Consider the following 25,418-nt stretch of genomic DNA (forward strand, 5'->3'; position numbering starts at 1 on the left):
GGACCTCATTAGTTCTTCAAAATTTGTTGAAAGTTCCTTTGTACCCTAATGTATGGTATTTGTAAATGTTCTTTTTTTAAAAGAATTTTTAAAAAATATCTTATTTATTTATTCATGAAAGACACAGAGAGTGAGGTAGAGACACAGGCAGAGGGAGAAGCAGGCTCCTTGCAGGGACCCTGATGTGGGACTCAAACCCCAGACCCCGGAATTATGACCTGAGCCAAAGGGAGACGCCCAACCACTAAGCCACCCAGGTGCCCCAATATTTGTAAATGTTCTATTCCAGTTTAAAATAGTGTACATTAAAAAAATAATAATAAAATAAAATAAAATAATATAAAATAAAATAAAATAGTGTACATTGGGATCTAGCTTCTCTCCATACACATCTTCTTTATCAAGTACAACTTTGTTGTCTAAATCTTCTAAAGTAGGCTGTACTGGTATTGCATAAAGATGTGTTCAGTTTTCCCACATGATTGTGTATTTGCCAATTCTTCCTTATTCTTTTGTTTTACTTTAAACACTTTGAAGCTATTCATGATTCTTATGACTTAGTGGATTTTTTAAATCATACACTGTTATTCTTATCCTTAATAATACTTTTTACCTTAAAATCTCTTTCTTGGGAAGCTAATATTGTTACTTGAACTTATACTTATTTTTTTAAGATTTTATTTATTTATTCATGAGAGACACAGAGAGAGAGAGGCAGAGACGTAGGCAGAGGGAGAAGCAGGCTCCATGCAGGAGCCTGATATGGAACTTGATCCTGGGACTCCGGGATCACACCCCAGGCCAAAGGCAGACACTAAACTGCTGAGCCACCTGAGCAACCCATTACTTGAACTTTTAATGTTTTTTTTTAATGTTTATTATTCCTTTTTTATTAAACCCTTTTCTTGTACAGCTGTATTTTATGCCTCTTATAACAACACTTAGTTTTTTATAATCTTCTCTGAAAATCCTAATCTTTTAATAGTTTAGTTTATTTGCATTTATTGTGAATTCCTGATATATGTGGATTTATATCTTCTATATTATTGTTTATCATTCTTTTTCTGTGTTTTTATGTTCACTTCCTGCTTTCTGATGAATTGAGATTGAATCCTATATTCTGCCCCATTTCCTCTGCTGTTTTGGAAATTTGAGATGAAATTTCTGTCATCTTTTAACCATGACTCAATTGCAAATGATATCGAGGGTCTGAGCATGTGGATTCAATACATATTTGGTATTCCATCATCACATAACTACTGTTATGTAACATTTTATTTTTAATATTCTCTCATCATGAATGTTGAAACTATTACCATTTTTGCAGTTGATGTTTACTTAAATTAAAAATATCTTTTGGGACACCTGAGTGGCTCAGTCAGTTAAGTGTGTGCTTTGGGCTCAGGTCATGATCCCAGGGTCTTGGGTTTGAGCCCCCCAACTGGCTCCCCGCTCAGTGTGGAGCCTGCTGCTCCCTCTCCCTCTGCCATTCCCCCCATTTGTGCTCCTCACACACTCTCTCTCTGTCAAATAAATAAATAAAATCTTTTTAAAAATGTGTTATTATTTTATGTGCTCACTCTTCTTTCTTTTTTTTGTGGATCAATCATTTAATTAGGTTCTTTGTAAGAAATTTGGTAACACTAATTTATGAGAATAAACTCCATTTGTGAAAGAAAACCCAGAGTGGGGGTAGCCCTGAGGCTGAGGAACAGTTTTGATTTTTCCCAGAATTTGTGAGTCCACAGTTTTCTGATCAATGTTGTGCTATTCTCTAATCTCATATTTCTCCTTCTCTGTGTCAAAGATCTCACCTCCCTGGTGTCTGGGTTTACACAGCTTCTTTTTGAAGTGAGCTTCACTGACATGTTTTGGGAATTTCACACTGCTGATATCAATTTTAGTGGAGGTGGCAATGACAAATTTCTGGTATGTTCAATGCAGAAAAGTTTGATTATGGGTCAGAGGTCTGGTCACAAGTAACAAGCCACTGCCAAATTCCTTCAGGAAAACCACCCCCTTGCCTCTGTGGTGCCCAGAGAGAATGATCAAAATGGTCCCAGGAGTGATGCTAGCTTGCAGTTTTCTCACATGCTGACTGAAAGGTTTTCTGCTGTTGCTCAACAGCTTTCAAGGCACATCTTTGGTAGGGTAATACCTAGGCATTTTGTGAAATTTAACCACTGGGGTACTATCATTCTGGTTTTGTGGCAGTATCAAGAAACTTCTCTTTCTTTTCAACCCTGGATTTAGTTGCTGAATACCTCCTCTTGTACATGGCCTTTCTGGAATACATAGCACATCAGGAATATCTGTCATTTCCTCTGATGAGGATGGGGTTTTGGCTACAGTGGGGCTTCCCTTCTGGTGCTTTAGCCTTGAAGCTCCCCTTTTTAACCTTGCCACCAGCATCAGCCTTCTTGACTTCAGGTTTCTTCTTCGTTTCTGCCATCTCAGATTTGTCACCTGCCATCTTGCAAGATGAGAAAGAGCTTTCTTCCTCCTCCTCCGTCTCCTCCTTCCCCACAGCCCCCTCCTCCTAGTTCTTCTTTTTGGCTTCACTTTTGTTTAGCTGACTTAATTCTTTTGGTTCGCCTAGTGAGTGGTCTCTAATTGGCAGACTCTCCCAGTGTTATATTTGCAAATTTACCTTGATAGAATTTTTTTAGCAAGATTAAAAATTCTGGGTTGATACTTATTTCTCCTCAGTACAGTAACACGATTACTGCAGTGCCTTCTCAAATTATTATGTCATGGTGGGTGAAAATTCTTCTTTTATTGTGTCATTTCTTGGAAAATAATCTTTCCTTTCTTTCCAAAGCTCTTTTCACCAGGATCGAATCATAGAAAGTTGGGTACAGAAAACATGGGAGAATTTTATGTAAACACCAATATACCTTCACATAGATTCAAAATTAGCATTATACTGTTCTTACTTTATTTATAGATGGTTCCCAACCATCTATCCATGTGTTTGTTCATACACTCCACTAACCCACTTTCAAGTTTGAAACATCTCAAGGTTGCAGACATCAGTTCACTTCCCTCCAATACTTCAACCAACATATCATTAATTAGATTCATTATTTGTTTTCAGCCTTTTTTCTCTTGAGATAACCTTTATAGTGAAATGCACAAATACTAAGTGTATCATCTGATGAGTTCTGATAAATGCATTCCCCCTGGTTAATCCAAATCCTTACCAAGATACGGAACATGACCATCCCCCTGCAAAGAGCCTTTATGACCTTTGGTATATCCTTATCCCTCACTCATGAGAGGGAACCACTTTTCATACGTTTTCTTGGCAAGTTAATTTGGCTTGTTTTAAAACTTTAAATAAGTGAGGTTTTGGAGCATGTTCTCATTTGGTGTAAGGTTTCTTTTACTCAGCATAACATTTTTCAGGTTTATCCGCATTGTTGAATATATATCAGCATTTTGTTCCTTTTTATTGCAAAGTATCACACATTATATGAATATACCAAGGTTTGCATATATATATATATATATATATATATATTCTCCTATTGGCACACATCGCAAGTGTTTCCTATTTTTTTGCTAATGTGGATAAGTTGCAGTGAACATTCTAGTAGAAGTCCTTCTGTGGCTTTCGTTTTTTTTATTTTTTAGATATTATTTATTTATTCATGAGAGACCCACAGAGTGAGGCAAAGACATAGACAGAGGAAGAAGGAAGCTCCTCATGGGGAGTCTGATGTGGGACTCGATCCCTGGACCCAGGATCATGCCCTGAGCCAAAGGCAGACACTCAACCACTGAGCCACCCGAGTGTCCCGGCCTCACGCCTTCAGATCCCTTACATAAATACCTAGGAATGAAATGTCTGGGATATGGGGTAGGTGCATCAGTTCTTTTCCCTGCAAACCCATGCCACCTCACCCCCCATGGTCGGGGGTGAGGTGGCACACACAGGCTGTGCTCAAGCTGAGGAATACCACACTTCAGAAAACTTGGTGGTAGAAGGGAGCTGTTAGCAAATCTGCTCAAACCTTACCCCTGAGGGAGACATTATCTTATTAGCTGGAACTTAAGCAGATCTCCTCTGGAGAGAAGAGGGAGACGTTTTCTATTTTATACAGGTCAGTAAACAAATCTGCTCTCTGACCTAGAGGGTTACATTATCTCTGGCTTCCAAGGCTGTTTGTTATTCAAACATCCTTGCAAAGATAGTTTGAGGCATGTGGAAATGCTAAGGAAAATTGCCTCACAACAAATTCACCTCACATAGCAAATTTTGACAACTTACCCCATGAAGATACCACTCCATCAACCATTTTGATTGATTTGACCAGTGTGGGCTAGGACCAAATCCATTCAATTTGTTTCCTGCAGTATTTAATTCATTTCATAAAGCATAAATGATGCAAGTCTCTAGTGACTACCGTAACCTATAATTTACCATGTTTGCATAAGGAGGCAAGTGAATGCCTGGCTTTCACACAAGAAGTGCAATTCCAAGGGCATACATGGTGGCCCAGAAAGGGAAGCATTTACAGTTGCCGAGGTCCCCTAATGGAACATACATCAACAAGGGGAAGATGGACAGTGCCTCCAACATGGGCCCCTGGTTGAGTATAAACGTTAGAGCTCCCAGTTTCATTCATTGCATTTAGTCCTTGATTTGGGGGTGGGGTTCAGTTGAGGAGGCACTTCCGGAGGACATTCCATCCCAATCTGTCCTCTTTGTCCATGACACCAACCAAATGGTATCTGCCTTCGCCCCTCTCCAAAAGACTGAGAGTGGGCATGAGAATGATGTCCAGAGGAATTTTACATGGGATATGCAGATGCTGGGGCCCATCCCAGTTTTCTCATGTCTGATCCAGAATGGCAGACATCATCATTGTCATCTCTGTGGTAAGACATATGGACTGGGATGGTTTTTCTCTGGAAGTGGAATTCGAGGCAGTTCTGCAAGGCAGATATCATTAATGCTTCCCCTTTACCCCATACCTGCTAGGCTTTATGGGGTTTCCTCCTCAGATGTCTGGATTTTTGCTTTTCCTTTACTGCCACAAAATCTGTGTATACCATTCTGGTGGCTGTAACTTCATCTCCTTTCCAAATTATCTCCTATTCCCTTTATCCAAAGGGTCAGATACAAGTGGTGCAAAGGCATCTACATAAAATGTAATCAGAATAAAATCTGAATCCTGTAGGCTCTCTGAAGGCCCTCCAGGCTAGTAGGGGAAAGAACGAGGCATCATCTCTAAGAACAAGGAAAACAGAATGCTGAATTTTTAGAACTGGTCTGTCTAATACCATTAATCCCCCACCACTTTTATCTTGATAATGATGCAGGAAGGAGCTGACCCCTTTCTGGGGACAGCTGCCTTCACTGACCAAAGAGCCTTCCAGAGGTGCGTAGACAGGAAAAGATGAGGGACATAGAGTCAATCAATGCATTCGAAGTAGCTTTTTGGAGGGACACTTAGGTGGCTCAGTGGTTGAATGTCTGCCTTTGGCTCAGGTCATGATCCCAGGATCCTGGGATTGAGTCCTGCATTAGGCTCCTCGCAGGAAACCTGCTTATGTCTCTGCTTCTCTCTGTGTTTCTTATGAACAAATAAATAAAATATTTAAAAAGGAAGTAGCTTTTTTTGATAAAAGGCACACCATTGTCAGACTACTAATGGTTCAACCATGCTCCTGAGTTTCTAGGGCCACAGTGATGTGGCCAGAGTCAGCTGGTTTATAAGCTGAAGTGTGGGTGGTGTTGAGGCACCACTCATAGCTCTCAGAGGGGCCCAAGGCCTGATCAGTGTCCTGGGAGCAGTCATGGACAAAGCCCCTTGTGTCTCCCCACTGAGAGACAAACAAGTCCATTTTGGGAGGAGTCACAAGCCTGGCACACAGCCATAGCCCCTACATAGGGCTGGGAAGGTCATGGAAAGCCGAGGGGACAATGGGGAAAATCCCAGAATTCTTTTTTTTTTAAGATTTTATTTATTTATTCATGACACACACACACACACACACACACACACAGAGAGAGAGAGAGAGAGAGAGAGAGAGAGGAAGAGACACAGGCAGAGGGAGAAGCAAGCTCCATGCAGGGAGCCTGATGCGGAACTTGATGCCGGGTCTCCAGGATCAGGTCCTGGGCTGAAGGCAACGGTAAACCATTTAGCCACCCGGGCTGCCCAAATCCCAGAATTCTTGAACATACCATTTCAGTTGGATGAACAAGGCTTTTTTTTGTAGGCCCTTCCTGCCTTGTAAGTCCTGGAGTCTGAGTTGACCCACCTCCGAGTGGAATGGGAATCCAAGTGGGAGTTGTAAGGCCTCCCTCCATGGTCTTCACTCTTAGCAGTAAAAATCTAGTAGCTGGCTATTTTTATTTCACAACAGTGATAAGATACGATCTCTACTTAACCCAGTGCCAATGGTCTTCTCACACTCTTATATGTTCATATCATTCACAAGAAAGCAAAGTAGAACACATAACCTGCTGTAGTTCCTTTAAGCCCTCCAGGAACTCCAGGCACTACATGGCACAGAAGTGGGAGGATTTGTGACACAAGTGCAAGTACAGAGATTGTTTTAAGTCTCCACATCAAAGCTGAGCGGGCCTCCCAACCTCCAGCATGGCATATTATCCATGACACTATCCAGCTCTGAGGAGTGTGTCTCCTCATGGCATATTTGAACTGGAAGACACCTGAAGAGGAAATGTATTGACATGTACCCACAACAATTATCATTCAGGCTAAGGCACCAGCAGGAATTTATTTTTGTGTATGTGTGTCATGGTTTTTTTGTTTTGTTTTGTTATTTTATTTTTTAAAAATATTTTATTAATTAATTTATTTGAGAGAGAGCAAGTGAGTGAGAGAGAGAGAGAGAGAGCACAAGCAGAGGGAGGGGCAGAGAGAGAAGCAGATTCCCTGATGAGCAGGGAACCTGACGTAGGCTCCGATCCCAGGACCAACCTGAGCCCAAAGCAGACGCCTAACTGACCGAGCCACCCAGGCACCCCTGTTTTTTACTTTTCAAAGGAAGGTCATCTTCTGTAATCTCCCAGGTCTGTGTGGAGTAAAGCATAACTCTGCAATCAGCGTCACACTGCTGCACTGGTAAAGAATTTTGTCCTGTTCTCCTGGTCTAAGAAAGTATTTGAAAACTAGCATATATGGCTTTAAAAATTATATTTATAGCTCTGAATAATTAACTTTATTCTCTTTTGCTTGAAGGAAGAAAGAAAGGCCATGCCTGGACAAGAATTAAAAGGAAATATCAGAGAAAGTTACATCAAAAAGGTAAGCGCTTGAGTGTAAGGCCCTGCTTACTGTCCCCCTGCAGGCCTGAGGGCTCCCAAGGGCTCTGACCGTTTCCTAGTGGCTGTTCCACAAGGACATAAGCTAAGATGCTGTAACAAAGAGGCCTGAAAACGCGGTGGCTTCCCAAAATGGCTTAGTTCTCAACACAGAATGACCCAGAGCTAAATGATTTGGGGAGACACTGCCGTCCTCAATATGTGGCTTCTCTGCTGGGTCAAGAAATGTGTATTAATTGGGTAAGATGTTCCAAAGAAAGCCAAATGCAAAAAGCAGATTGCATGTGCAGGGGGTTATGCATGTATGCACATGGCAAATAACCAAAAACATATTTGTACAAATGTGTTTTTAGGTATCTATAAATTCTTATCTGTACATACTTATAGAGAAAGACACAGGTAAATGGAAAAATCAATAGATATTCATCAATAAACATATAGGTCATTGGAATGTAGGTGATATTTATATTTTTATTTATGTTTTTTAAGTGTATGTGTGTACACTGAAAAATATTAAACACGTTCAAATTTTGCAATGAAAAGGTATTGTTTAAATAGTAAAATATACAGAGACAAAAGCCTATGGGAATATTTTTGAACAATGATAGCTCTCTCTAGAATATTGCTGTTTCATATAATTTTTATTTTCTAAATTTCCAGTAGTACATACACGTATTACTTCTAGTCGGACCCTTGAAACCATGTTTATTTCAGGAGTGGTTTAAAGAGTTCATTCCTTCTAGACAATGAAAGCTAGACCTCATTTTCCACATGATTATCAATTTTGCAACAGATCCATATAATGAGGTTTAGAGTCCAATTAAAATGATTAATTTTCACCAACTTATATATATTATGTTCTTGTCAATTTACATGGCTACCCTGTTGGGTACAATTGTGTACAATTTTGCTTGGAAAGAAAAAAGTGGTAGCATCTATTTTAAGAATACTTATTTTCAAAATACCAAATTTTTGGATTTAATCATGATATCATTTTCATTTAGGTCTCCGTGTACATAGATAAATTCTAAACCACTTCTTTCCAAAGTACAATGAAATCTTATATGTAATTTAAAAGTCTTCCCTCCTAAAAGTGGAGCATGTTCTGGACACCTGCTTGAGATCCCTTGCCATTAATGTGCTTTCTTGTCTGAGTGAATAGTGAAAGGAGGTTCAGAATTGAGTATGGTGTGCACTCACTTGCTTTTTGGTCTCTCGTGTCAACTGTTATTTTGTCCAACTCAGTATCTCCCCTTGCTTATCCCTAGACAGCAGCAACACTGCTGGCCAGTTGGTCTCCAGGGGGAAAAAGGTGAAAATGCGTCTGCAAGAACTTGCCAAGATCAAGAGTAAGATAAACTTTGTGCCACTTCCACTTGGCCCTGTGGGTCAATATGAATTTTGCTAAGGTTTTGAGGAACATAGATCTTCCTTAATTTTTTACCAGCCAAAGTTACCTGTCAATTTGAGAGCTGCAAAAGCTAAAAAGTAAACTCATTTTGAGCCAGGGTTATAAATTGTTTGCATTTATATCATAGTTTTTATCTGCCCAGAACTTAAAATCCTTTTCTGAGTTTTATCTACTGTTTGTGGAAATTTCTTTACCTTGCACCAATGGTTTATTAAAATGGCCAGATTTGGTAAATTATAAGTAGAAAACAAGTTCATTTCTTCACTGCCCTTTCAAATCTACCTTCTGGATGAGTTTTTCCTGTCTTGGGCTTGCCTCATAGTTTTCCTGTTCCCTTGTCACAAGAGTGTAAGTCTCTCTTCAATAGTTGAGTGTCCTTTCTGGACTAGTGTTAAACCTTCAATATTTTCTCCATTTCAAAGCACCTTTCTTCCTTCAGCCTGAGCAAATCTTGATGTGGACCACCCACAGTGGGGATGTGGCATGGTCAGACTCTTCTCACATTCTCTCTTGCCTCCACCTACACTTAAGAGCTGCTGGTTTGGGACCCTCCAGGATTAGGGAAGGTGGATGAGAGAGGAGAGATAAGAATATGGAAGTGTCTCATTTGACAGATGTAGCTCTGAGATGCCACTGGGAATGGAGGGTTCTTCTTTTCTCCATAAGATGCTTTTGATAACTCCATAGTGTGGTCTGACACCACTGCTCGACTTCCTTGGAGAGAAACGTAGCCATTCTTCTACTGCCTGGATATAAGTGATGAGCTGGCATGACCTGTTCTACCGATATTTTGTATGGTCACATGCGTGGTTTGGTGCATTGCCTTATGTGTGGGGTCCTTGAAATTAGAGTGACCAGCTCACTTTGGTTTGTCCAGGACATTCCCAGTTTTTCCACTGAAAATCCTGCATCCTGGGAAACCCCTTAGTCCTAGGTGCACTGGGACAGTTGGTTACCCTCCTTGGCACTTAGTGAATTGTTCTCAATTATTGAAACTTTTAGTACAATTTTAGTACTTTTAGTACAATTTTTCCAAAACAGGAAAGAATGTAAAATTCTGTCACACTTACTTACTATTAGAAAGCAATTAATATCAAGCATGAAAAATTTTAAAAATAACCTTAAATTATATTCTGACTGCTATATTAGAGTCCATAGTGGGGGATTTGGTGTTATTAAGTGGGTATTAGAAACTGGGGACACAAATATTGGTTAAATCTTGTCTTATTTAGTCACTCTATTTTCAAAGTAAAACATGATGGTGTTGTATTATGAATTAGCTAGGGTTTAAAAAAATATTTTATTTATTTATTCATGAAAGACACACAGAGAGAGGCAGGGACACAGGCAGAGGGAGAAGCAGGCTCCGTGCAGGAAGCCCGACGTGGGACTCGATCCCCGGTCTCCAGGATCACACCCTGGGCTGAAGGTGGCATTAAACCGCTGAGCCACCCAGGCTGCCCTCTTGTTTGTTTCTTTGACTAATTGTGGGACTATAAAAATTAAATATAAGATATCTAATCTAATCTATCTAATTCTTGGTATCTTAAGACTAGGGATTATATTTTTTTCTTTATCCATGAGACAGGCTTTGGGGAAGCTGTATTAAAATGGAAATCTTAGAAAGCACTAATACATGCAATGCAACTGCATGTCTGTGATTGTGATTTTGTTTTTCTTTTTCTTTTTCTTTTTTTTTTTTTTAAGGGAAAAGGGAGGCTATTTACTCCTATTTACTTAACTCATAGTGATAGAACCCCATGGAAAAGAGTCTGGCGAAGGGTTAAAGAAGAAAAAGAGAATAACTTTCAATAACTAAACAGCTAATTTCCTGTGCTTTCCTGTTTTCTGTGATTTTAGTAATAAACCCACTTCCCTAATTGCTTTACAGCTTTACTAACTGTTGAGAGATGTGTATAATTTAGGTCATTTTCAAAATATGTCAGGGAGAGAAACAAGATAATCTCACAAACAAGTAACTTGGTAACCAGACCTTATGGGTCCAGGGGCCACTAGAATGATTCTGTCTTCCCTGAACTGATAGCTTTCGAGCTGGAAATTGTTGCCATGTAACCTACATTATTTAGCTAATCGTCCTTTTGCTATGTAGAGAGTCACAAGTTGCACACCACAGGTAGCCTAGAGTGGTTGTCAGTTGTCTTTGTCTTTCTCTACTTTTGATTGTGTGGGCTTGAGCCTGTCACTTGGTCACAGAGCAAGAGAGCAAATTAAGCCAATCATTCTCAGTCCATCACAGTTCTGATGGTCTACCCGGTTCAACACTGGACCATGGATAGCTCCCCTCCTCCCATCATGGCTCTAAAATCTCAGCTGGAAGGGTGGCATCAGCTATACAATCTCCTTGAGTTCATTTAAAGACCTTTCATCCCTACTTCTGTGGAGTCATCCCTACTTCTGTGGAGTCCAGCTACCTCTCCTCATACAGATTATTTTAGAGTTCCCTGAGCTCCTCTTTTAGCTATGGAGAAAGTTGATGTGGGGTGGGGGGATATGAAGCAAAGCAGAGAAGAATAGAAGGCAGACATAATCTCCATGAGGGTACCCCATCATTCATTCCCCTCTCTCTGCTCAGTTAGTCAGATCTCAATTAAGGAGACATAAGTTCAATCTCTCACTTTGCCTGTGGTTACCAACTGCAGTGAAATAGTGTGGCTGGAGATCTCCCTTCAGAATGTGGCAGCTGTTGTGTATTTCATTGTCATATAAGAACCAGCGAGGCTGACTAGATTGGGAGTAAGGAAGTTTTATTGAGGCTTGATTTCTCCATAAAAGCATTCCGTTTTGTGTAGGATTTGAAGGGTAAGAGAGAGGTAGACATTCTGTAGTTACGTATCAAAAATGTCACTTGGAAGAAAGACTCTGACTCTGGAGATTTGTGGAGTAGACTCCCCTAAGCACCTCTATATCTCTATAGGAACAAAATCCACAAGGTTGCAGAGATGCATGTGCATTTGTAAAATGAGGCAGAACGAGGAAATCTTCTCTTTCAGGGTCAAGAAGAAGACGCAAAGATGATAGGGTGAATTTTCACTCTCAAATACTTCCTGTAACCTGTGGTGAGGTGAAGGGGATGTTATATAAGAAGAAACTGAAACAAGGTGAGTTCCATGGTCTCCTTTGATTTGCAGTATGGAATTACTCATGTGAATTATACAGCATTTAAGGAATTGAAGGAAGGAGGAAGGGATCCCTAAGATGATAGTTTTACATTTTCAGAAATTATACATATTAGGTGCTCACTCCCACATGGAAGTGTCCATGGAGATGCTCAAAGAACCAAAGAAAAGTGAATCAGAAATAAAAGGGAAGAGGCCCTCAGCCTCCACCTTCATATCCTCTTTTCTGTATAGATGATCACCACCTGGGTAGAGTGCTGGAGGTGGTGAGAAGACCACAGAATTTAGAATTGGAGAGACTGAGCCCCAGCTGCAACTCTGCCAAGAGGGACTGATTCATCTGACTAGAGAGTGGGACCTTTCTGAGCTTGAAGTTTCTTATCTAGAAAAAGGATGATAATTAAAAACCTGCCTCACAGTTACACTGTGAGGAATTAATTTACTTAATCTATGTAAAATACTTCAACAGTTTAGCTGAGGTATAATCACATATCACACAGTCCACCCCTCAGAGTGTACAATTCAATGTTGAGTTTTGTTTGCCTTTTCCCAGGATTGTTCAGCCATCACCACAATCTAGTCTTAGAATATTTGTTTCTATCCCCCACTAAAGCAAACACCATGTCTATTTGGAGTCTGTAGCGTTCCCAGTTCATCCCCGTGCCCAGCCCTAAGCAGCCACTAATCTATTTTCTGCTTAATAAATTGGCTTATTCTAGGTATTTCACATAAATGAAATTATAAAATGTGCCTTTTTATGACTGGGTTCTTTCACTTAGCATGATATTTTCAAGGTTCATCCATGTAATAGAATATATTAGTGCTTCTTCTTTTTTTTTTTTTTTTGCCAAGTAATATATTTCATAGTGTCAATACATCATATACATCATTCATTCATCAGTTTGGGTTGTTTCCACTCTTGGGCTATTATGCATAATTCTGTTTTGAATATTCATGTATGAGTTTTTGTGTGTGTGTGAACAAATATTTTCAATTCTTTTAGTTATATACCCAGGAGTGGAATTGCTGGTTCATATGGTAAATCTATATTTAACTTCCTGAGAAAGCACAAAAATATTTTTCACCATGGCTGCACTATTTTATATTCCCACCAGCAATGTCTGAGGGCCCCAATTTTTCAACCTCCTTGTCAATACTTGTTATTGTCTGATTTTTTTATTATGACCATCCTAGTGGTTATGAAGTGATATCTCGTTGTGGTTTTGATTTATGTTTCTCCAATGACTGAGAAATGCTGTTTAGCATAAGATTATCTTTCATGCATAGCTTAATTTTCCACTGGGTAACATTTCATGATTATTTTTAATGTCAGGTATCCACGATTTCAGGGATGGGGAAAACTCTGCTTAATAATGCTATTACACTGTATAAAAAATGTAATAAAGGCTAGATGTTGGATAATAACCATTCTAAGTTCATTCTCAAGTTGAAGTTCTATCTTCACCTTGCCCCAGGAGCCATTGGAGATTCTGGACCATTCCCTGTCCCCAGCAAATTGAGATCCTCTCATGCTTCAGGTTGACTTGCTTTTCCTTTGTAGATGATTTTGAAATATTTTTAAAAGATTGATTTAATAATTATCACCTTTCTGTTGCACAAAGTTTTAAAGAAATGTTGCCACAAGGCAGAAAATCTCCTTTGAGGGGACTTACAGTCTAGATTTGGGGATTCTAAAGGCTGAAAACAAGAAGCTAGACTCTCCTGCTAAAAATCTTGAGCTCAAATTGGGTGGCTCCAGATGCATTGTGGTGGGAGCCCATCATCTGTGTTCTGAAGACTAAGAAGGCTCAGGCTCAACTTACCTTGTTCTTACAGGAGTCTTGGTGAGATGTATACAGAGTGAGGATGGAAATTGGTTCACCCCCAGGGAATTTGAAGTCAAAGGAGGCCACGCAAGATCAAAGAACTGGAGGATGAGCGTTCGCTGTGGTGGGATGCCCCTACGATGGCTGATAGAGGTATTGCAAGGACTGAAGCAGATGTGACTTTCCTTATGTATGGTCATTATTTGCTCACCAAGTTTTTGTTGAGTTATGACTAAAAACCTGATGCCCCTGAGTTTATCTGCTGACCCAGGGAGAGATGCACCACATTCATAACTTTCCTAATATGTCACACATTGATGTTGTAAAGGGAGCTCTGTGTAGATAGAGGTTGGAGCTTGGAGGAGGGAGAAGCCATTATGACTCAGGTGCATGCAGACTACATCCTGCACTGAAAGAAGACAGTCTACATTCAGACAAATGGAAAGAGGATACTCCAGAGAAAGAATGGCATAAAATCCAGAACCATAGCTAAAGTAGCTCTGTGGGTTGAGGTAGACCAGTTGTGTGTGATAAGGTGTGATCCATCAATTGGGGTTGTTTATGGAGGGATTTAGTATCAGCCTACGGAGTTTAAACTCATAATAGAGACAATGAAAAATCAGTGGTCTTCTGAGTATTCAATGACATATTTAAAACAATATTTTAGATGATCATGAGGGCTTGAAATGATTTTAGTGTCTTTCAGCCCAAAGATATCTATACTCGGCTTGCACTGCTCATCTCAAATGTCTCCCCTCTCTGAATATTCTGAGCACCTGGCCCTGGTCACCCCTTCCATGGTCTCTGTGAGCCCACTACTAAGACCCTTCTTATATTGTTTTATATTTATCTTTCCATGCATTCTCTTTTTCTCTCTAGATACTTCTAGGGGTTGTCTATCTTTGTATGCCCAAAATTGTCCATAATGTCTGATGCCCAGTACACATGGGATAAGTGTGTGTTGATTAAACAGACCTGGTGTGTGGACTTAGCATAAGTGACATTGGTGGGAAAAGAAAGGAAGTGGTAAATGTCAAAGAGATTACGAAGGAAAACCTCTCAAAACTTAGGAAAAAATGCACAAGAGAAAAGGAAAAAGCACTTGAAATGCTTGAAATTCTACCATTGATTGAATTCTAGAAGTACAGATGAGGAGAGGGAGATGGTTTCTCATTTAGTCACCCTGGCTTTGAGCTGACAGTGGGACACCCAAGTAGAAATATATGGGGAGAGGCTGGAAATGCCAGACACAAAATAGAAACATAGGCTAGCCACAAACTTGGATCTTTTTATCTTTCAGAAAGAACTTCTACATAATCCTCCAAGAAAATATTTCAGGAAAAGAAAGGTGATTATTATGTCACTTTTTATAAGTTCTTATCAGATAACTGATGTTATATGTACAATTATTTATAGTTCTTAATTGGGTAATTATAATTAAGCTTCCTCCACCCCTCCCTCCCTTTTTGGGGGGCATGTGACTTCGGAGTTGCCACTTTGAACATTATGCCATATAAAAGGCAAGATCTTTGAATGGTAAACCATTTAAGGTAGAGACGATAAGGAACCATCAAAACAGACCTCATATATGTGCTTCAACTGTAGATGCAGATGTTGTAAGGGTGTCAAAGTTGTAGAAGCAAACATGATTATGCAATACATAAAAACACTTCATAATAAGGTGATATAGGGTTGGGGCACCTGAGTGGCTCAGTTGGTTAAACATCTGAGTCTTGATTTCAGTTCAGGTCATGATCTCAGGGCCCTGGGATCAAGCCCCTCATCAGGCTCTCCACTCAGCAGATAGTCTGCTTGTCTCCTTCTCCCTCTGCCTTTTCCCCTGCTTGCTCTCTCTCTCTCTCTCTCAAATGAATAAATAAAACTTAAAAAAAAATAAGGTGATATAGGGTCATCTTCAACTCAAATCCAGATTTTTAAAATCATTGTTACTACTGTCTAACTTTAATGAAATCTTTTTTTTAATTAATTTTTTTATTGGAGTTCAATTTGCCAACATACAGCATATCACCCAGTGCTCATCCCGTCAAGTGCCCCTGTGTGACAGGCACTGAGGGGGGCACTTTAATGAAATAATGTAGTGATTTCATTAAGTAATTCACGCAACTCCACTCTAGTAGATAGTCTATTCTGAGACATTTATGAAGCCAAACCATTGCATGAGTTAGGCAACAAAAGGTGTATTTTATTTTCTGGTCCATTTCAAAGATGACCCTTTTCATCTTCCATTTAAATGTACACACAGACATGTTGAATTTTTTTGGGGGGGGGTTGGAATTATTTGCCCTTCATGAGGATGGTGCTGTTGGGAAGGAAGTTCTTGGGAGATCTATGTATCATATGGGGGGGGGGGAGATCTGAAAAATTGTTTACTTTGATGCTACCCTTTCAGCTACATCAGAAGCAGCTGTAAAGACCTCCTTTCTATCTAAGAAAATAATTTCTCCCTCTACGGAAGAAGCCTTTGTAGACAACAAACAAACAGGTTAAGTGCAGTGTAGATTCAAGACAAGGTGATGGATTTTCGAAGATTGGGTATGAATAAGAACTTGAGAAAGAGGGGGAGAAGAGAAGTGTCATTCTTATATATTTAAAGGAGGACTGGCCATCCAAGACATTCATAGACTTCTAAAATAGGCCATGCATAACTGGTTGATGAGACTTCATCTTCCCCTGGGAATGAAATTACCTGATGTTCTGGATCTTTTGAACTCTTAGTCCTTGGGACATTTCATCCACTTGATTTCCTAAAGGGAAACTATTATTTCATCTATTTAGTATCTTAAAGACCAGCATTTGATCATTCCCCAGGTGTGAAGAGTTACTTAGTTAGGAGTGCCTGGCTGACTCGGTAGAGCATGTGACTCTCGATCTCTGGAATGTGAGTTGAAGCCCCGTGTTGGTCATAGAGTTTACTTAAAAAATAAAATAAAAATAAAATTTAAAAAATAGGATAAAAGTTACTCCGTTAGATTACCCTTGTGAGTTGGCAACTTCTTTTTTTTTTTTTATTTTTTTTTATTTTTTTTATTTTATTTTTTTTTATTGGTGTTCAATTTACTAACATACAGAATAATACCCAGTGCCCGTCACCCATTCACTCCCACCCCCCGCCCTCCTCCCCTTCTACCACCCCTAGTTCGTTTCCCAGAGTTAGCAGCAACTTCTTAACAACAGGATCTACCCTTTATCTGTGGGTGTAACACTTTTCAGCAACAAGCCTCAGCTGCCTCTATATTTTGTGTTTCTCCATGAGCTCCCCAAAATGACAGATCTTAAAATCCATTCTTACCCCCATGAGTCCTCTGTGCTTCTCAGAACCTGTTTTGTTGATGGACCCCCTTGGCTTCTGGAAATTTCAGTATCACTCTTGATACCACATGATAGCTTATTGGCTCCTGACAAGGGCCACAGTTGTTGTGTTGTAAAATAATATATTCCTCCTTTATATCCTATGCTAATATTTCTTAAGAGATAGCAAGTAATCTCTTTTCCTAAGCTAAGAATACTCATTTTTTTACTCATTCAACATATAATTTTCAAGCCCACATTAAATGCCCAGTGGCCATTAAAGATTATTGAAACAATATTCCTGACCTCAGAGATTGTTTCAACCTCAAATTCTAACATGGAAGTTTAACTAACGGGTAAGGGTGGGGGATTTTAGGTCACCCCGAGAGATAGGCAATGAGATGATCACTTCTCAGGTCATTATCTCATGGATCACACTTGTCTATGACTACTCTGCCCTGGGCAGGAGATAAAAGCTACATTACAAAGGGAAGGGGGCCAGGTCATTCTACTGAATATGCAAAAGCATTGTAAGTTTAGTGAGTGATAATCAATTACCTCTGAAAAGTCACCTAGCTAATATCTTTTTGGGAGGAGAGAGGAGGGTGACCTCTGGAGGAAAAGCTGCAGGACTGGGGACGTTGGGCACATTTTATTTTGGGGCTGTGCCCTAAGAGGACTGCAAAAGGCAATGGAATTCTCTGGGACATTTCCCCCGATTCCAGAACTCTGGGCTCTGTGATCACTGAGGGCTGTTGGTGATGAGTTCTTAACCTGATTCTCTCATTGAACCTCCTCCTGATGGGATGATACTTTCTAATGTAGAGAAAAATGCCCGAGGAACCTTCAAAGTAAGAGAACCAGTGGAGTTTCTCCAACTCCCATCTGTAGAAACCAGAGCCAGACTCTCTGCATGGCTTCACAAAGGCCTACCTTGGGTCAGAAATTCAGGAAATTAAACTTGCATTGGGCCAAACAGTGGTATTTTGGTCCTTTTTATTCTCCAAGTAGATATATAGGTCCATAAAACCAAGTATGAAATAATGGGTAGACTGTGGCTTGAATTCCTCCACAGATGGCCGTTAAATAAGGGATGGATGCAATCCTTGTATTTAATATTGTCATTCAATCTTTCTCTCTTTTCAACAGACAATACCAAAGGCTCACAACAACACCTTAGTTGACCCTTATGTAAGTACTACACCTCTAACCCGAGAATAATCCAGACCTTCTCCCTCCATGCACTATTTGTGTCATTGCTGTGTTTCCCTGAAATGTGCTCACACTCAATTGGAGCATGTCACTGTGTGTGAGGAGCAGAGAACAGCAGACGCATCACTCACACCAGGAAGGTGGTTCTGGAGCTGATGTTTCTGCATGAAAACATCCTTTGAACAAAACATACTTGTTCAGGGAAACCTTCCTGTTTCCTCATTTCCCCTTGAAAGTGAGTATGGGGGATCCCTGGGTGGCGCAGCGGTTTGACGCCTGCCTTTGGCCCAGGGTGCGATCCTGGAGACCCGGGATCAAATCCCACGTCGGGCTCCCGGTGCATGGAGCCTGCTTCTCCCTCTGCCTATGTCTCTGCCTCTCTCTCTCTCTCTCTCTCTCTCTCTCTCTGTGTGTGTGTGTGTGTGTGACTATCATAAATAAATTTTTTAAAAAAGGAGAGAGAAAGTGAGTATGGGAGGCAGAGCTCTAAACCACTAGGGTCTAGAAGCAGGACTTGAAGTGGTAATAGCCAGAGCTGGCCTGCAAACGAGGGGTAAGGAGCAAATTTGAGAGAATGGTATTTTTTTAAAGGGCAATAGGATAAGAAAGGAAAATCCTAAACATCCACTCCAAGGTGTGGGCAGCGCTAAGATCTGCAGAAGAAACAGGCTCAGCCAAGCTGGTGAGTCTGGGGGCCGGATCCTGTTGTGAGTCCTGCAGAGGAATGCATGTAGGGCAAGGTAGGTCCTTAATGGAAGTCAAGTATCCAGTCTTAAGGGAGCCATCAGCATGCTAAGATGGTGAGGACAGAAACCATCACCACACAGTCAATCACATAGCGGTCCCACATGGCTGCCAGCTATAATTATGGTCTATCAAAATTTAGCACTTTCTACACTAAATCATACTTTGATGCCTTTCATTGCATCAAAATAGATATTTGAAGCACAGTTACCTTTGCACAACACGAGGAGGAAGCACTCATAGAGTTTATCAGGCAGTAATACTGACACAGGACATCCACCAGTAGAGGAGTAGTCAGATAGTTTTATGTGAACTTTACCTTCAGAGCAATCCCCCAACAAGATATCCACGTGGATTTTGACCCTTGGCCAACTGAGGAAGTCTTCAGTCTTCTAAACAACTCTTGAATCCGGTGTTTGTGTGGCTTGAGATGGATGCAGACCCTCACCCCTGTTCATAATCTTTCCAGGGGTAGATATTATGCACCAATTCAAAACTGACTAATAATATCCCCATGCCTAATAACTGGATTAAATTTCAATTTGGGTTGATTCAACACTGAATCACCTGAGAATCTTAGAAAACTAACATTGCCTGGATTCCACTCTACAGGATATTCTGATTTAATCAGTCTAGACTACCTACATCTTGGACATTAAGATTGTTTAAAAGTCCCAAGTGATTCTGATACACAAAATTACCCATTTTATGAGTTAAAGAAGAATACCAATGGCTGTGCTCACCCAGACTAATTGACTCAGTATCCCTGGTATTGGGACCAGGACGTTAGTATTTTATACTCTGCCTGGATGATTTTTTTTTTTTTTTGCCCGGATGATTTTAATATGCAGCTGGACTAAGAAACAAAGAGCTGTATCTATTAAAAATATATACATATGTATAGGGAGATTCCTAAACATTGGTTATATTTGTTATTTCTTTGTCCTTCTGGGGAGAGGGATCATTTCTTGGAGATTGATGATAGTAATCTAAGAATGTCTGCACTGATGAGAAGAAAAATGGTCCCACAGCTCCATGCTAGAGCAGTCTCAGCCCCAGTTGGAGGTGTCCTTGAGGATCCCCGGGAATACTGAATGGGAGTATTTGGCTAGACGTTTGTTGGGGTTAACACTTCCTCATACATGGCCATTTTTAAAAACAAAAGGAATAGCCAGAATCCAATTCATCCAATACAATTATTTTCACCTGAAGGCCCAAAACAAGACTCAAAATAATTTATGAGTGTCTTTTCATCTTTTATCCCTTTCCACATTAAGGAGTTTATCCCTTCTTATTAAATTTTCAATATTTCACCTTTCTGTGAGTCTATGTCTCTGTTATGATATAGGCAAGTGCACTTAACACTTTGTTTCGAGACTTTGTTTTTCCTGCAAGGTAATAATATTATTCGGATTCCTATAAAGTCATCTTCTTATTTGCTACTAGTCTTTCTGTATTAGAATCTCTGGTTTTATAGGGAGAACTTTTCTCGTATGATACACAGACCCCTCCTCCTGAGCATCATTGAGGATGGTGATTTCTTCCAAAGTCTCCACTCCATGCTGTTCCTTCATACCTCGGAGAAGTATAGACGTGTCTGTGCAGGTTCACACAAAAGCAGTGAATTCTAGATCCCCATAGCGGTGGCCTGTTAGGGTCTCCCTGGGGATGTGAACATTGTCTTGCCTTTTAGCTGGGAAACTCTGATGAGTGTGAGACGTGCCGGGACGGAGGAGAGCTGTTTTGCTGTGATACTTGTTCGAGATCTTTTCATGAGGACTGTCACATCCCACCTGTGGAAACTGAGAGGTTTGTGAGATGATGTCTCCCCCACTCCAATTAGGAACCCTTCCCCCTGCCATAGGAGCTCCCCCTGTGGAGTTCCTACTTCCGTCCAGGCAGAGAAAGAACAGGGCCAGATGTATGAGGTCCAGCTGTATGATCCAGAGAGCTGGTTAAAGACACTGGCAGCATGAGGGAATGCTGTTCTTTGCTCTTCTCTGGGATGCTGAAGCTGGTAGCTGGGTCCCTTGCCTATATACTGCTACTGTCCCTTCAAGTTTTCCAGCCCAGACCTCTGCTCACAGAGGTGGGGACACCAGTTGTTTGTGTTCTGCACTTTTTCAGGAAAAGCAGTAAACATGGCCTGCTTCGTACATTTTACCACAGGCTCAATGGGCTGATAGAGGCCAGGGTCCCCAAGGGTTAAGACCCATTTTTGACACTTGGGTGTGGTGGGCAGGGCTCTTTGTGCTCCTAGCAGCTCCAGTGAGAAAAAGAGAGCCCATCACTCCCCTGTCACCGCCCTCCACACACCAAGTCCCCTGTTGCCACCCTCAATGGGAGGAGGGTCATGGGCTCAGGCCCTACATGTGCATCTTGGAGGCTCTGGGAGGTGTCTCCTTCATCTCCCAGCTGTGTCCATTGGCCATGCTTGAAAGGAGGCCAGTGGCAGCCCTAGGAACAGGGGTTGTTTCCAGGGGACTTGCCCTTGCTCACTTATGCCCAACCTCTAGGAGCCCGTGGAGCTGCACCTTCTGCAGGATAGAGTCTTTGGGAAGGCAGCAGTGTCACAGGGAGTCTGAGGTCCTTGAGAGGCAGATGCAACCCGAGGAGCAGCTGGTGAGTTGGGTGTCAACCCTAAGTCTTCCTTACCCCTAATATGTGAGAAGACCAACAGACAAGTGTTGAAGGGAAGGGCACCCTGAGGGAGCCCGCTCATCCAAGCCATGTCTCTATCATGCTGAAGTCATCCCAGAACTGGATTGTAAGAAAAACTAAGTTAGTTATTACATGTCTGTTTCCAAGAACCAAACATGTTTGGGGGAACTTCTGGAACACGAGTGTGAGTCATGCCTCTGCCTGGGCATGTGTATGGGCTTAATGTCTCCAAACTTCCTTTAATTCACAGCCTTCTTCTTTTGCAGAAATGTGAGTTCATTCTCTTGAGGGTCTATTGCCATTCAGAGAGCTCCTTTTTTTCGAAGATTCCATATTATTATTATGTAAGTAACAACAACCAGCCGTGATCACAGGCCACTGTGACATTCCCTGCCCTTCACTCAGGCACCGGGGGGATTTGTGATCTGAATCCCATGGGAGGGAGAGCATGCCCCACCTTGTATCTCTGCTGGATTTGGGGAAATCCACAGGAGGCGGACATTGAACTATGCCAGTAACTCTCCCATTGATATATTTTTTTACCAGATTAAAGAGGTTTCTCAAAACATAAAGGAACCCATGTGGCTGGACAAAATCAAAAAGAAGCTAAATAAACAGGGTTACCACCAAGTAGAGGGGTTTGTGCGGGACATGCGGCTCATCTTTCATAACCACAGGATGTCTTACAAGGTAAAGGGCTCTCCCTGTTTTTATTTCATTTTCTTTTCTTTGAGTCACTCTGCCTTCATATTCTGGTGCCTGGAAAATTTTACATTTCCTTCACCCTATGACAAACCCACACAAGAAAGTGTTCTGGAAGGGAGTGAGTTTTCCAATTCAGGATGTAAGCTCACCATGGCAGAGTAACAGTGAGTCAGAGGAGTTCCTGCAACCAGAACCCCAGGCCCCTGATAGTTCTTTTCCCTGTTCCAAGGCCACAGGTACCCACAGAGAACAGTGGAGTCCCACCTGCTCCAAACCCAAGGAGAGAATTGCATCTTAAAGTTATATCACCCTTCTTATCTTTCCCTAGATAAACTCATTGGAACCTTGTAGAAGCCCCAATTTTGGATTCCTTTGCATGTGAATGGAGCGTGTAGTTTACAGGGGTCACCAGAAAGAGCTAGAAGTGGGGGAAGGAGATGGCTGATTGTAGTTAGATTGGGCTCTTTCCTGGTTGCAAAGAACATAGAAGACTTTTCTAAGTCTCCCTAAAATAAACAACCCAAACCAAACGAGTCAGAGTCCCAAATATAGCAATGATTTCCCATTTCTGTCTACTTAATGAGAAGTAATTGTGCATTTAGGAAATAGCAGTTACTCTTAACTGCATGAATTTTTAAGTGTCACCTGATTAATGTAACTTAGGTGTTTAAGACAAGGTCTTCAACCTTCTTGATTACAAGGTGTCTAATAACACTGACAATGAGGATTGTTATTTTTGTCTTTATGATTTATTTTTCAGTACAATGACTTTGGCCTAATGGGACTTAGACTGGAAGCTGAATTTGAAAGGAAATTCAAGGAAGTGTTTGCTATTGAAGAAACAAATGAGAGCAGTTCACTGGCGTAGTGGAGGCTATTTGTACTCTGGAAAATCCCTTTTTGGGGCAGAATTTTCATCCCCCAGCTGCTGTGAGGATTGGCTGTTGCTGCCAACCCCTCCCCAACATATCACCTTCTACCAATGCCAGCTTCACCTGGAGATTATACCTCTTGGGCCTAGGGGCTGGCCCCTAGTCCCAAGGATGGACCAGCATGTGGTGTGTGATTCATGTTCCTACACTCCCAAGATCAAGCTGGAGCCAGTCTCCAGCTGGGACCACATCCATGCTTGGCTTTTCCCACCACACGATCCTGCTTCTCTCATCCCTCTTCTCTTGAAAAAATTCTCATAATAAATCACTTACTTAAGAGACTTTATCTCAGGCTCTGCTTCCAAGGAACCCAACTTCAGGTAATGGTCCTAGCAAGCAGGCCTTAAGAATGCAGTTCTGATGTTGGATCATTGCCTAGCCAGATGGTGACAAACAGAATGCTGAGAGTCCCTGTGGTGTTATAACAGTGCCATTGCCAAAACTTTCACCTGTAGGGAACTGGCCAAGCTATAGGGCAAGAGGCCTACCAGCTGATATGACTGCCTGATATTTACAAAAGGAGAAATAGTAACTATAAGAACTGTGGATTTTGATGGCAATTGCTATGTGTCACTAATATGTTGAAAAGATTAAATGACAGGCTTAAGACTATTAATCACCACCTAAACATAGAGATCCTCATACCCGCAACTGGAAAGCAGACAGCAAGGAAGGCCTGGCCTGAATTTTAAGGATGACAGAACATCAGAGAAGATGGAATTCTAAGCTCAAAATGGTCTCTTATGCCAAAGTTAGGGCATTGAAGGGATTGAAGCCCTGAAACTCAGAAAGAGGCTCTCTAGGTAGATGTACATGAGAACTCTGAACTCCAGATCCCCCTGAATCCACTGGGCCTGCAGAAAAGGACTCCTTCCCCTTATTTGGAGGCAGACCCTAGCACCCCACTTCTTGCCAAGTAGCCTCAGCATGCCCTGACTAGGAATGTCCTATGTGGGTCGGCTCGGTGAAGAGAGGGTTTTTAGTCCAATGGCACTGTAGGACTGGCTAACATGTACGAGCAGGTGCTAGGGGATTATGTCTGGAAGTGGATCCTAAATGAAGAAAGGGGAATATGAAATGGAAGAGGAGAATTGTTGATAAGGGTGCACTCTCCTGTGCCATAGAACTTAGTTAGCTTGACAAGGGCCAAAGGTGATGGTTCTGATATGTTTCTGGGTGGCTTTTAGAGGCTTGCTAGAAGCCAGGGTACACACTAGACAACCAATAGAGATACTGGAAACATTGGTTCAGATTATGAAAAGGGTGAATCTAAAAACCTAGTGAAATGGACATGGCTCTACTCTCTATAGCTGGAAAACCCATCCTTCAGATGACTGTTCCTAGGAGGCCTCAGAGATGCTAACTTAACATGGCGATAAAGAACACACTGCTAAGAGGGCAAGATGACGTAACTTATGGAATGGGCAGCAAGATTAAAATGACAGCCAGATGTCTCTAGAGACAGGTAATAGGACATGGTGTTCTTATAGGTAAGACAGATGGGCAGCCAACAAGGATATCGCTTCATATATACCCTCAAAAGCAATTAAAAATAAATGATCTGATAGCTGAGTTCAGCTGCCCCAATGAAAAACCAAAATCATTTGCCCAGTTTCCAGTCAATTCTTGGACCTAAAACCTGCTGATAGAAATGAGGGCAGGTCTCATAAAAAGAACTCTGCAAGTGTACCTATAGTGATTTCCTCAGCTCTTCACCAAAAAGACCAATGGTCTTCTATTCTAAAACCATATGTCAGAGAAAGGAAAATACATAGATCTGTCAAAGATTGTTGAATACAGCATCTTATTTGATGTTACTCTAGGGATGCAAAACACTATCATGGTCCTTGTTTGAGTGGAGAGTATGGAAGTCAGGAAATATCCATGTTACAATGGGTCCACCCAATCCTGGAAGCCACCCCAGCCCCAGTTCCTGACTGGGACACACATGACAGTTGGATGAAGTAGTTCATTAACCTATAAAATATTCTGTGAAATAATAATGACTGTTTTAAGAAGAGCCAGCGGAAAGCCATGAAACTGAAATTTCCCATGGTGAAATAGTCAAAAGCAATATCATATTCCTGGGCTGGGAAATGATTGAGATTAGTGCCACCTGTAAAGACTTCAAGGCTTGTACAGTGGTTGTACCCTCATTACCCTTCCATTTGGTCTGAC

General features: G+C 41.2%; 1 protein-coding gene, 1 long non-coding RNA gene and 1 pseudogene across 25 annotated transcripts in view; 1 reads left to right on the forward strand and 2 right to left on the reverse strand.

The window, feature by feature from the left end:
• Positions 1-13,992, reverse strand: part of LOC140616147 (uncharacterized) — a 50,609-nt gene extending 36,617 nt beyond the window's left edge. The window contains exon 1 of one of the 2 annotated variants that reach the window (XR_012016676.1): positions 13,675-13,992. This is a non-coding gene — a long non-coding RNA (uncharacterized lncRNA). The remainder of the gene's footprint in view (positions 1-13,674) is intronic. The other variant, XR_012016677.1, reaches the window with a different exon arrangement.
• Positions 1-23,526, forward strand: part of SP140 (SP140 nuclear body protein) — a 68,212-nt gene extending 44,686 nt beyond the window's left edge. For 22 of the 23 annotated variants that reach the window (XM_072796592.1, XM_072796594.1, XM_072796593.1 and 19 more), the window contains 11 exons: positions 7,221-7,286; positions 8,572-8,652; positions 11,726-11,833; positions 13,688-13,830; positions 14,978-15,025; positions 18,136-18,177; positions 20,636-20,751; positions 21,459-21,564; positions 21,870-21,947; positions 22,150-22,293; positions 23,069-23,526. In XM_072796592.1, coding sequence (XP_072652693.1) covers positions 7,221-7,286; positions 8,572-8,652; positions 11,726-11,833; positions 13,688-13,830; positions 14,978-15,025; positions 18,136-18,177; positions 20,636-20,751; positions 21,459-21,564; positions 21,870-21,947; positions 22,150-22,293; positions 23,069-23,176 — 1,040 coding nt within the window. In that variant the 3' untranslated portion in view covers positions 23,177-23,526. The remainder of the gene's footprint in view (positions 1-7,220; positions 7,287-8,571; positions 8,653-11,725; positions 11,834-13,687; positions 13,831-14,977; positions 15,026-18,135; positions 18,178-20,635; positions 20,752-21,458; positions 21,565-21,869; positions 21,948-22,149; positions 22,294-23,068) is intronic. The other variant, XM_072796596.1, reaches the window with a different exon arrangement.
• On the reverse strand, positions 1,532-2,473 carry LOC140616145 (large ribosomal subunit protein eL6 pseudogene; annotated as a pseudogene).
• Positions 23,527-25,418: the final 1,892 nt, after the last annotated feature.

This window comes from Canis lupus, chromosome 24 (assembly GCF_048164855.1).
Source record: "Canis lupus baileyi chromosome 24, mCanLup2.hap1, whole genome shotgun sequence".
NCBI classification, from domain to species: Eukaryota; Metazoa; Chordata; class Mammalia; order Carnivora; family Canidae; genus Canis; species Canis lupus.